The sequence below is a fragment of the Mesoplodon mirus genome, assembly GCF_964341445.2.
Source record: "Mesoplodon mirus genome assembly, chromosome: 16".
Classification (NCBI taxonomy): domain Eukaryota; kingdom Metazoa; phylum Chordata; class Mammalia; order Artiodactyla; family Ziphiidae; genus Mesoplodon; species Mesoplodon mirus.
In genome coordinates, this window is record NC_138992.1 from 15,136,947 (window position 1) to 15,149,769 (window position 12,823).

Sequence of the window (12,823 nt, forward strand, 5' to 3'; positions counted from 1 at the left end):
TATGTACAGTGCTTTGTGTACTCCAAATGATCTATTATGTTATTTCCTCTTAGTATTATCTGGTCTTTCTCCTCCATGCCAAGTATAAAGTAAGCTACAATGAATACATTTTCCCCTAGTACTTTATCCACAGCTAACTAATTCTTGAGAAAAAAGGTACTTTTAATTCAAACTAATTGATAATGCCAAACCACTTGCTTTCTGAAAGCAGACATCCCTCTCTCCACCTCAACCCACCCTGGGGCAGGGTTCTATTTCCAGAGGAGTGGTACCACTGGGGTATGGGCACAATTATTTAGCTAAAGATGGTGCTCAGTCAACCAATATATGTGTGGTATCTCTTATGATGCAAGGAGTGAGCTAGATGCTAGGGGAGTGATAGGGAGCAAACAGGGATGGGTCTTGCCTTCACGGAGCTACAGTCATGGAGGGAAGAGGATAGAGGGAGATGGGTGGGATGGCAAAAGTCATCAGTGAGGGATGTGCAAAGGCCCTGTGGAAGAAGAGGTGAGGACGCATTCTAAAAAGGGGAAGAAGCTCAGTGTGACTAGAGAGCAGAAGGTAAGGGGGAGTATTGATCCAGTGAGATGAGTCTGGAGACATAGGCAAAGTCTAGTCATGTGTGATATTTTAGGACATATGAGGGATTTAGATCTTTGTCAAGAGAACATAGGATGTCATTAAAGGGTTTTAAGTACAGGACTGATGTGCTCAGATTGTGCTTTGAAAAGATAACTCATGTTTCAACGATAGACAACAGATTATTGGAGGCAAGACTGAATAGGAAGAGACCAATTCAGATAGTATTGGTATTTCAGTGACCCAGGCAGGAAATGATGGAGGAAAAGATGATGATGGTGATGTGGTGAGATGAAGAGAATGGACAGTGCTGACAGCTATTTGGGGAGTAAAATGAACAAGACTTAATAGTGTACTAGAAATGGGAGTGTCAATGAGGAAGGGGGTTTCTTGTTGGGGGAAGACAAAGAGATACCAAAACAAGGCTGAGATGAATTTACTGTTTCTGACATGAGTTTTATCTGAGGGTACATGTTTAAGTCACATTGTTTCTGATTCTCTACAACTTCATCTCCCTCCCTGATTAGGGGTGAAAAGGAAACCTACAAAGACATTTGTGTTATAGCCACGATGTAAGAGAGAGATACAAAATATTTAGTTTCCTGAGTCCTAGGTTGCTAAAACTAGCAAATGGGAAGGTATAAAGTTTAGCTTTTGTATTAGGCTTATAATCTTCTTAACACTTAATCTTTCATCAATAGCACTACAGCTCTCTACTTCCTTCTGGTGTAAAGGTATTTTGAATGTCATTCAAAAAGTTTAGGCATCCAATATTTAACTGAAAGAGACGTTTATATAATAAGACTTCCTCACAAAAATATTTCATGGGATAATCATTCTTAGCAAAATGACCAAATAAGGCAAATATTTGACAAAGAAAGTGACCTTATCTAACAAGGTGAGTAAGATGGACTCCTTTTGTGAGATGTGCATAGAATATCTTCCACGAGGCATAGTTTGGTTAGGGGTTAAAGAGGTGAAGAGGAGAAGGAAAGGGGGTATGGAGTTTGCTGGTGATCTTACCCTTTAACATAAATATCACTTGATTTTTGTCCTGTGAAGATATTCTCATCCTCTAAAATGACATCTTCCGTGTTCCAGATGGTCACTCTCAATTCATACCTGGGATAAGGGAAGGCAGCCTTAGGTTGAAGACCTTGGAAGCTGAGTCAATTGGTGTCTATGTGATTCTGGTACTGCTTTGAGTCTATAAGCTTCCTCAATTTTACCAAGTTCAAAAATGTCAAGACTTAAGGTCTTCGTTCCATCAAAACCAAGTGTCCCAGCTGGAATCACCAAGAACATGAATTTCTCTGAGCAGATCCTCCTTCCATTAACCGACATTTTTCAGAATGTTGAAACTCAGGGGCTCCTACCATAAAACAGAGGCCACCATTTCAACTCCCACCACTACTATTATCACCACCACTCACCCCCTGCTGTACTTGGCCGAGTGGAAAGTGAGGCATGATTATCAGGTGTCAGCTGATTAATGTAATGTGTCAGACACCAGATCAAATGACATGATCCTTTAGTCTAAGACCTTGGTCTCTTTCCTTGAAGGTGGGGCTGCAGGTTACTTACCCTTTGGGTTTCCTTGGTGAAATGTCAACAGGAGGTCCAGGCTGAGGCATATCTTTGGGAAACATGTCCACCCACATCTGCAGGCGGCCCTTGTTAAGAAGACATCCTTTAGATTTTTTTGGGGGGGGGCATTATCACATGGACACTGACCATTCACGGTTTTAACAGATCCCTTTACTAGTAATGGATATTAGGAACATATAATATAATATAATGTAATATAATAAGGATATTATTCATATTATATTCAGAGTATTTGTTGACAAAGACAGAACTTATATTTTTGTTAAAAATTAGAACATATATCAAGAGGAGCGTACATCAAGAGAAGGGGAAGGGGAAGCAAAACCTTACTGCGCACCTACTATGTGGTAGACGCAGTGCTAGGTACTTGAAAAGCATTGTCTCATTAATTCTTCCAATATCTCCACTAGGTAGATGTTATTATTCCTACTTTGCAGATGAGAAAATGTCCTGCCCATGTTTACACAGGCAACATGTAGCAGAGTCTGGATTCAACCCTTGTCTGCTGACTCTAGAGACCCTGCTCTTCTTACCAACCCCTAAGGATTACGAAGATAATACTATGTCAGAAGAATCATGCTTCATTGCTTCCAATGTACCTTAACATCCATTATCTCCATCAGTGCTCACCCCCCAGCCATGTTTCTGTGCTACACATAAAAAAACTAAGGTTCAGAGAAGTCAAAGAAATTATCTGAAGTCCCGTGGCTAATTAGTGGCAGAACAGGGCCTTCCATCCATTGCTTTGAACTCCATACATCAAAATGTACCCTGTTGCAAGGGATGTGAGAGCCCAGGTGGGGAGAAAGTCCAATGGATTCCATATTCAGCTCTGTTGTATGCATGCTAATTGCTCCGTCAGCTCAGGCAAGAAGGTGAGTGATCAACAAGGGCTGGGATGGTCAGGGGAGATTTTATATGAAGTAAGTGGGGCTTCCAACAGAGTGGGAAGGATTTGTAGGATTTGGGTGAAAGAGGGGCTTTGGCTAGGAAAAAAAAAAAGAGGATTTCCAGGGGAAGGGGCAATGTAAGCAAAGAGTTAGCATTCGGGAAGAGAAGAACCAATTCAATGGAGGATTATATTCCTAGGTCTCTAAAAAGACATTAACATTCACCGTTAACCAAGAAGCTACATCTGACAGGCAAAATGAAGGATACCAGTAACCAAAAGATGTCAAACATCTGGTAGTAAATCTTAGGAAATAGTCATAAGTTTCTACATCTGATAAAAGTTTATCCTTTCAAGACACGCCCTCACACATGCTATCACGAGGTTTATACCCCAGCATTGCTGGGATAGCAGTGTGGGAGTTCCTGCCCCATTATAGTCAAGCCCACGTGCTTTGCCCAGACTACACAGCGAGTGAGTCCAGAGCTGGGACAGAGCTAGGGACTCACGCTGCCTGGGTTACATCCCGCCTCTGCTTATCACCAGCTGAGTAACTTTGAGCAAGTTACTTAAACTCTCTGAACCTCAATTTCTTCATCTTAAAAGTAAGGATTATAATAATTTCATCGTGAGGCTGTATTAAGAAATAAGCGTGAGGTGACACTCACACTGGTTTGCCTAGGAAAATCGTGGTGTGTGCCCCTTGTATCAGCTTTTTTTTTTTTTTTTTCGGTACACGGGCCTCTCACTGTTGTGGCCTCTCCCGTTGTGGAGCACAGGCTCTGGACGCGCAGGCCCAGCGGCCATGGCTCACGGGCCCAGCCGCTCCGCAGCATGTGGGATCCTCCTGGACTGGGGCACGAACCCGTGTCCCCTGCATCGGCAGGCGGACTCTCAACCACTGCACCACCAGGGAAGCCCCCAGGTTAATTATTCATAGTGCCTTCTTTCCCTCTCAAAATGGCCGTAATTTGGATAAATAAATCTATGGCCATCCTAATTAGGTGAGATAATTTCTGTAAAGGGCCGAGGACATAAAAGCCTCTTAATAAAGTTGTCTTCTCTTCCCTTCTAACTCAGAAGCCAGATCTCTAGTTATCTTTTCCACATAGCTTGTTTTGCCAGTTCTTCAAGGTAAGCCTCCATCTATTGCTTCTTTGGGAAAACTAGTGGGCTGTGTGGTTACTGATAGATTTTTGCACAAGGTCTTGGGCACATCAGATGAGTTTTGAAGTTTCTCAAATGTCAGGATTCTTCAGAAAGAACTTGATAACTCAAATCATAAAAGGGAAAGAGCACTAAATCCTAATCTGATTTTAGGACAGAGTTTCTCAATCTCAGCATTCGTTTGGGGCTGAATAATTCTTTGTTGTGGAGGGCTGCCCAGTACAGAATAGGATGTTTAGCAGCATCTCTGTCCCGTCCCACTAGATGTCAATATCACCCCCACCCACGTGAGACAACCAAAAATATTTGAGACATTGCTAAACGTCCGGGGCAGGAGGGGCAAACTTGTCCCTGGTTGAGAACCATTATTATACGGCACACAAGATTAACTTGTAGGGGAAAAGTCATTCTCTTCGGGGATGAACACTCTTATTGGGACCAGAACTGTCTTGGCCACTACCTGCTCCATTCCTGGCTTATCCTTGTGGTACAGTGGCCGAGTTTCTACGTGCTCAGGAACCAGCCTACACCCAACCTCCGGGATATCCTCCCAAGAGCGTAAAACGCTGAGGGCCAAGTGCTCATACGACTCCACCATCTCATCTGCATGGAAGAGAGAAAAATAAAGAGACTTGTCAGATTTGCTCTTGTAAGGGGATAGTCAGGGGCTGTCAGATGCATTTTCAAACACTCCCTTAAAGGTTCTTTTAAATATACCAAGGAACAGGGAGAGAGAAAAGACAGTGAAAGAGAAAAAGGACGAGAGACTGGAAAGAGGTAGGAGTAGAGTGGTGGGAAGGGGAAAGAGATTGAAAGTTAAGAGAGCCAACCTATCTACAAAACAGAAACAGACTCACAGGCCTAGAGATCAGACTTGTGGTTGCCAAGGGGGAGGGGGGAGGGAGAGGGAGGGACTGGGAGTTTGGGGCTGGTAGATGCAGACTATTACATTTAGAATGGATAAACAACAAGGTCCTACTGTATAGCACAAGGAACTATAGCTGATCTCCTGGGACAAACCATAATAGAAAAGAATATTTTTTTAAAAAAAGATTGTATATATGTGTATAACTGAGTCACTTTGCTGTACAGCAGAGATTTGCTCATCATTGTAAATCAACGATACTTCAGTTTAAAAAAAATTCATTAGGGCTTCCCTGGTGGCGCAGTGGTTGAGAGTCCGCCTGCCGATGCAGGGGACACGGGTTCGTGCCCCGGTCCGGGAAGATCCCACATGCCGCGGAGCGGCTAGGCCCGTGAGCCATGGCCGCTGAGCCTGCGCGTCCGGAGCCTGTGCTCCGCAACGGGAGAGGCCACAACAGCGAGAGGCCCGCATACCGCAAAAAAAAAAAAAAAAAAAAAAATTCATTAAAAGAAAGTTAAGAGCGTGGGAAATGAGATGGGCTGACCAAAAGGTCCAGAGCACAGCCAGAGCCTTGGAGTACAGGACTCCCTTCACCCCTTGAATCAGACTCCTTCAGAGTCTATGAATCACAAACGTGGCTTCAAGGGACTAGAGAGGGTATGTTTCCTGGAGACATAAAACTGTTTGCTAACACCATAGTGGGAGAGGGCTTGGAGAACCAGTGTGACCCTACGCAACGTGGTGAAAGAGGCACAATATGTGCTCATGGATGTCTTTTGACTTTCCTCATTATTGCTTGGGATCTCCCGTCTACCAACACTTACTCCAGAAAAGATTCTCTGATCTATCGTTTTACCAAAAAAGGTAATTCATGACAAAAACTGCCAGGAGAAATAATACTCACAAAATAAGACAAAAATTGTTGAAAGAATAAAATCTTCTTGAACAGAGTTTAGAATGGCCAAATTCGACATAGGAAAGTTGAACCAGGTTTAACCAAAAAAATCTCCCAACAGCAGTCATTACAATCAGTAAAAGTCAATAGGGATGAACAAGTAATCAATGAATTAAATCTTTGTCAAAAAGTTTAATCAGTCAAAACTGATCTTAATGAATATAATTTCAGAGTTTTGGTGGGCAAGTAAATTGTTTAATCATGAAATGTAGAATACTGACCAAGGGACTAAAGTGACTTAATAGAGTATATTATGAAAAAGTATTTTTCTCACAGAAATTCATCAATATCATTAATACACTAAATGTCAATAACTCTGCATGCATGAACCTCTAAGAAGTTCTTGGGGCCAAAACAACAAGGTAAAAAGAAATCTTGGCATTGAAGTGGTGGGATCAACATAGTGTCAAAACACCTTGTAGCGTGTACTTAATCGGGCTTTTTGCATCAGGAGCACTGCACCATATATAGGTACTTTTTTTTTTTTTTTTTTGCGGTACGCGGGCCTCTCACTGTTGTGGCCTCTCCCGTTGCGGAGCACAGGCTCCGGACGCACACGCTCAGTGGCCACGGCTCATGGGCCCAGCCGCTCCGCGGCATGTGGGATCTTCCCGGACCGGGGCATGAAGCCGTGTCCCCTGCATCGGCAGGCGGACTCTCAACCACTGTGCCACCAGGGAAGCCCTATATAGGTAATTTTTAAGCATCAATGGACAGGTGTGACAGTACAGAAATTGTTCTATATCCTTAAAGTAAAGGTGGCTTTTTTTTCTTATCCTAAATTTATGAAAGGCTCTATGGGATCTTCCTGGTATGTCCTATGTTGCTCATATGGAAAAATCTGTTTCTTGGTGTTGAAACAGGAGATTTGTTGGTATAACACTTATGGGGGTAATTTGAGTTGTGTCCAATTATTTATTTTATGTAATATTAATTTTAAGGTATTTATCTTCTGACACAATTCTACTTATATGATATATACTGTAGACACATCAGAAATATGCAAAAATATGTATAAGGATGTTTGTGGTAGCATTAAGTGTCACTACAAAAATGGACACAATGGAAATAAATGTCACAGCCATACAATAGAATATTATCAAGGATTGTTTCAAAGAAGAGAATTGTCATAATCTATTGGAAATAGAAAAGGCAGAGTATAAAACTACAGATATGGTACATTTAAAATTATGTAAAAATGTGCCATTTTGCACACACACTGTGCAAAATTTATATTTCTGTAAAGAAATATACCAGCACGCACCATGGTTATCTCTGAATTTGGGGATTAAGAGTGATTTTCATCCTCCTCCTTACTTTTCCATATTTTCTACTGTGAGCATGCATTAATTTTACAATAAATGAGCATTATCTTCAGTCACCAATACCACTGAAAGCAGGCTTTTCAAAAGAAGAGCCATGTCAGTGGGATACATTGGGGGAGTTACCTGTGTCCTCCTCGGTGAAGACTGTTTTTCCAGAAAAGACCTGGTTTCCTATCTGTATTTTCCCAGGGCAAAAGTAGGGGCCATCCAGCTTGTTGTCTTTGCAGAGCTTGGTGAGGATTTCGGTGGGTTTGGATGTGTCTCTCCAGGCATTGTATCCTTCTCTGAAAAGTGGAGGAGGGATGGAGGGTGAGGTCCAGCCTCCCCGGGAGCCACATCTGAGGTCCCGGTAAAAAGGACCACCTAAGTATGATCTGTGTTAATCCTTCAGATTTAACTTGACCTTCTACATGCTTGGGGCTAGTGTTTTCGTTTTATCATCTTCTCTCTTTTCTGGTCAATACCTCTGCATATGTATGCTTGTACAAAAGGCAGAACTTCTGAGTAGCTTGACATAAACATTCTTTCCAGGTAGTTTTGGATACTTTCTTTAAAGAAATGCATCCTTTAAAAAAAATCTGAAGTGAAATTCACATAACAAAATTGACCATTATAAAGTTGACCAATTTGGTGGCATTTAGTACTTTCACAATGTTGTGCAACCACCACCTCTATCTAGTTCCAAAAAATCGTCATCACCCCGAAAGAAAACCCTCTACCCATTAAGCAATTATGCCTCACTGCCCCTACCCCACCCAGCCTCTGGCAGTCACCAATCTGCTTTCTGTCTCTGTGGATTTCTTTGCAGGTAGTTTTTGTTTAGTTTGTTCTGTCCCTAGCAGAATAGCTATTTGGCTGCTACTTATTCTAAGAAGAAAGCCTAGCTCATCCTTCCAATTTCTCTGCTTCTTTCCTCCCTTCTCCTCCTCCGCCAAAATCATATTGTAGACTCGTGTCACAGGCAGGAAGTCTTGATGTGCCATTTCTCTAATCAGTTATTTCCTAGTGGTGAGTTTCTAAATCTTTTCAACCCCTTCTTCCCTTAAAAACTAGCTGTTTGGTTAAAAATTATTAACTTGTAATGAGATGCTCCCTAGGAACCGTGACCAAGATAAGCTTGGATTTCTCTGCTCCCTGGGATGCGGGATTCATCAGAATTTAACTTGTTTAAGCATTGAAATAAACCAAAACATGGCTATAACGCAGTTTTCCTACACTGGGCCAGAGATATGAGGATCCTGAAAAGATTCCAAGCCACCCCCAGAGCCATACATAGGCCTCCCCAGAAATAAGTGCTCTTGTTTATTTTTAAAACTTCAGAGAACAACTTCCCTGACTAAATTATTCTGGTCCCTGCCAGTTCCACTGTCAGGAAATTCTCCTGAACAAAAGATCCACCATGTTTGCTTGTGGCTTCCTTTACCGACTTCAGAGTGAGCACAGCTAATCACTATCTGAATGGTACCCTCTCAGGTACTTGAGAACGATGTAAATACAGCAGGAGGCTTATAAATTCACTACAGTCCCAAAACTGAACCGGCCTTCTAGGCTCAGAGAAGAACAGGCCAGCAGTAGAGACTTGCCTGAAAAATCATGCCATGGAGGAAATAGATGCTCAGACTGTGTTAATGAGAGTGTAAATTGGTCCAACCCTTCTGGAGAGCCATTTGGACATATATATTAAAAGTCTTTAAAGTGTGCATTCCTTTTAATGGAATAAGTCCATATCTATGGATGAACACTGAATGAATTATCAGAAAGGTTTGCAATGGCTTTTGTATGGGAATGTGCATGGCAGCAATATTTCTAATGGAATAAGAAAGAAAAATATAAATGCCCTGAAATTCAGGAAGGGAAATTGGTTATATATAATTTTATAGCAAATTTATATAATGGAATACCACTATTAAAATAATGAGTTTGAAGAATATTTAATGACATCATAAAATGCTTATAAGGGTATAAGTCCAACAAGAAGCTTACAAAATTGCATGGATAGTATGAGTCCAACTTTGGGGGAAATAGCATAGAAAAAAATACTAAAAGGAAATACACACAAATGTTTTAATGTAAATTTTATCTCTGGATAAAATAACTTGAGCATCATTTTATACTTTCCGTATGTCCTAAATTTTCTACAGGGACTATATATTACTTTATATTCAGAAGAAATATTTCTAAATTGTACCATGGAAATCTAATGGATGTTTTTATATTTTCCTAGCTGGTATTTGTAAGAGTTTTCTTCTTAAGATATTAAATATATCATACTTTAAAAAATAAAGCTGGTCTCTGTTGCTCTATGTCTCATTTTTAATTGAACATTAAGGGAATGTAGTATTTTGATCGTAACTCAGCCAATATCTTTATTTAGAGGCCTGCTGCTATTTTTGTCTTTTATGAAATTTTTGTCACCAAGAAAGGCAGGATTACATTTTTTTCCTTCCAGATTGAGTTGGTGTAGTGTATTATTGGTTATTAAAATACTCATAGCTTTGGGACTTTGAAATAGTAAATATTCATGGTGTGTGAAAAAGCATGATACATAACTGTATGATCTTAATTACATAAAAATGGACGTTTGGTCGTGTAGATACAAAAACAAGACCTAGAAGGACATATCAAATGGTAAACTGCTTGTGATTATGGATGACCTTGTTTTTTGCTTCTTGTGTTTTTGGTTTCCTATTGTGCACGTTAGCTTTTTATTTATTTATTTATTTATTTATTTATTTATGGCTGTGTTGGCTCTTCATTTCTGTGCGAGGGCTTTCTCTAGTTGTGGCAAGTGGGGGCCACTCCTCATCACGGTGCACGGGCCTCTCACTATCGCGGCCTCTCGTTGCGGAGCACAGGCTCCAGACGCGCAGGCTCAGTATTTGTGGCTCACGGGGCTAGTTGCTCTGCGGCATGTGGGATCCTCCAAGACCAGGGCTCGAACCCCTGTCCCCTGCATTGGCAGGCAGATTCTCAACCACTGCGCCACCAGGGAAGCCCCTGCACGTTAGCTTTTAAGAAATAAATGTTATTTTAAAAGCCTTAATAAAAGTAAAAATAAAGCTGATAATTTATATTTTAAAATTAATCAGAATTCAAAAATCTTTGTAAAGCGTGAGAGTTGGACCCACTTTTCCCACATGTGTAAGATGGGGATAACACCTTAATGGGTTTTGAGAGAATTGAATGAGATACTCCATGTAAAGTGCGTGGTATATTGTAAGCACTCCTGAGTGTTTGTTGTAATGAACTAGGATATTGGCATTTGTATTATGTTAGTCATTCTTCTAGCATCATTCCCCACTGGGAACTCTGTCCACCAGGCCCAGCTGATCGAATGAACAAATACAATTCAGCTCTTGACTCCTGAAGAACCTGCCCTGGGTTCTAAATCAGTTTTGCTTCCCCAGCCCCAAGTACCCTCAAGTGCAGTGAGCAGTTTCCCCGAACCAGCCCTGCTGACATGGAGCACATCTGAGATATTAAATCTGGGCCTTGGCTGGCCTTCCCAGCGCATGGGCAGCAGCCTCAGAACACCAAGAGTGTCTCCATGGGAGGAATAACTTACATCTCATATTGATTCTGCAAGCCACAGATGGCTCGGTGTTTGCTGTAGAAGCGGTTCTCCAGGTCAATCCTCGTCTCACCAATGAGGTCATCCATCCCGATCATGTCGTGGTCATAGATCAGCACAGACAGCAAGGACTCCTTTGGGAATGTGGCCTGGATCTCAAATGACCTGCCATCCAAGCAGAGGTTTTAGGAATCAACAGCATTTGGTGATACAGAGAACTTTTCCCTGCTTCACCTTTAGCCCACCTACATACAGTCCATATGAACTCACTAAACACTCAGCAACCCAGTTACTACTTAATGGGTGTTTATGTGGTTTAATTTTTCATTGAGATGCAACCAATTTCCAACTCTTTTGTCAGTTTTCCAGTAGCCGATCATCTCCTCTTTTGTGGGCCATGCCTTGCAGTCTTCAACTAGGGTGACAGCAAGAGGGAGAGGAAAGTCTTAGATTTTGGTCTCAAACAGGACTGATTTCTAATCTGGATTTTGAATCAGCCACTTCCCGGTTGTAATACGTTGGGAAAGTTATTTCATCCCTCTCAGCCTCTTTATGTGTAAATGGGGATAAATATGTCTTCCTTATAATATAGCAGAGTGGTTAAATGTGATAGTGTTTGTATAAACACAGATTTTACTTCCAGGCATTCAACCTGGTACCCAATAATTTACCATTCCCTTTCTCCTCCATTGTTGCTTCATCAGGGAATACCAGCTGGGTTTATTTGAAATGAAAATCCTATCGACAATGGAAAATCATTAGAACATAGACTTGCAGGACTGGAATGCTGTCTCTACAAGATTATTCTGAGCCCCTTGAGAACAGAGACCTGCCCTCTTCATCTCCACATTACTGGAGGCTGCACTTCACCTGCAGAGAGTAGACACAATAAATGTTTCCTTGAACTGTAAGGGATCTCAGAAATCACCATATCCAATCGCTTCATTTTACAGATAAGGAAACTGAAATCCAGAGAACACAAGGGACTTTCCTAGGATCATAAATCAGGTCAAACTGGGATAAGTACCAGTTTCCTAACTCCTGGTACCATCCTCTTTCCACAATCTCACCCCAATGCAGTGTTGAAAGGAATAGCAATGCTGTCGGATTTCCCGTGACAATGCATTATCTGTGCTACTGAGCGTTAGAGAAGATAATTAAGAATTAAACTGGGAGTGAAAGCCTGCATTTTAGGGAAATGTGTTCTTGAAAACAAAATCAAGGATACACCAGTGTTTCTCCAGTTGTTCCTGTTTCTGTCTGCCCTGGGACAAGGTGGGGAGGCTGGTCTGGGAACAAGGGACAGAGAGGATGTGCAGAGGAGGGGAGAATAGAGGACCCATTATTTCCCTGCCTGTCCTCAGTCCTGTCTGGGCTGCTGCCGTCATGGTCAGGTCCACTTAGCCCTGACTCTCACTCTCCAGGTTGGTAGAGACAGCAATCACAGCACAGCCTGGAGCCAATTAGCCCTCCCAGAGAGTAAAAAGCAGAGATGCTGGACAGCTCCAGTGCCTGTAACTGAAAGCCCCCAGCCACCTCTGAGCTTGGCCATCACCAAGCTGCTGCCACCAAGGAAGGACTTATTAAGTGCTTCACTGCCCCTGGCAACCATGACCGAGGACAGAAGGCTCAACCGTTCTGGTCCATCTCCCAGAGTTGTGTGTTACGTGCTCACGGGGTCACCTCTCCTGAATTGTCATTAGCGCTGCCTTAGAAAAACTACCAAAAACAGCTCACCATGGTTGGACTTCCAGTCATTCGGGGATAAACTAGGCTTATACCAACGTGTGTGTGTCATTGAGATAGGATCCCTAGAAACAGCATTGGTGTGAGAAAAGAGAATGCATCCTGAAATGGGTGAAAA

The 12,823-nt window shown here is 41.9% G+C and overlaps 1 protein-coding gene across 1 annotated transcript in view; it reads right to left on the bottom strand.

The window, feature by feature from the left end:
- The window catches only part of FER1L6 (fer-1 like family member 6), a gene marked incomplete at its 5' end in the record, with an annotated part of 157,026 nt that overhangs the window by 14,282 nt on the left and 129,921 nt on the right, over positions 1–12,823 (bottom strand). The window contains 5 exons of the mRNA XM_082601582.1: positions 1,603–1,701; positions 2,164–2,252; positions 4,704–4,846; positions 7,512–7,672; positions 10,954–11,124. Coding sequence (XP_082457708.1) covers positions 1,603–1,701; positions 2,164–2,252; positions 4,704–4,846; positions 7,512–7,672; positions 10,954–11,124 — 663 coding nt within the window. The remainder of the gene's footprint in view (positions 1–1,602; positions 1,702–2,163; positions 2,253–4,703; positions 4,847–7,511; positions 7,673–10,953; positions 11,125–12,823) is intronic.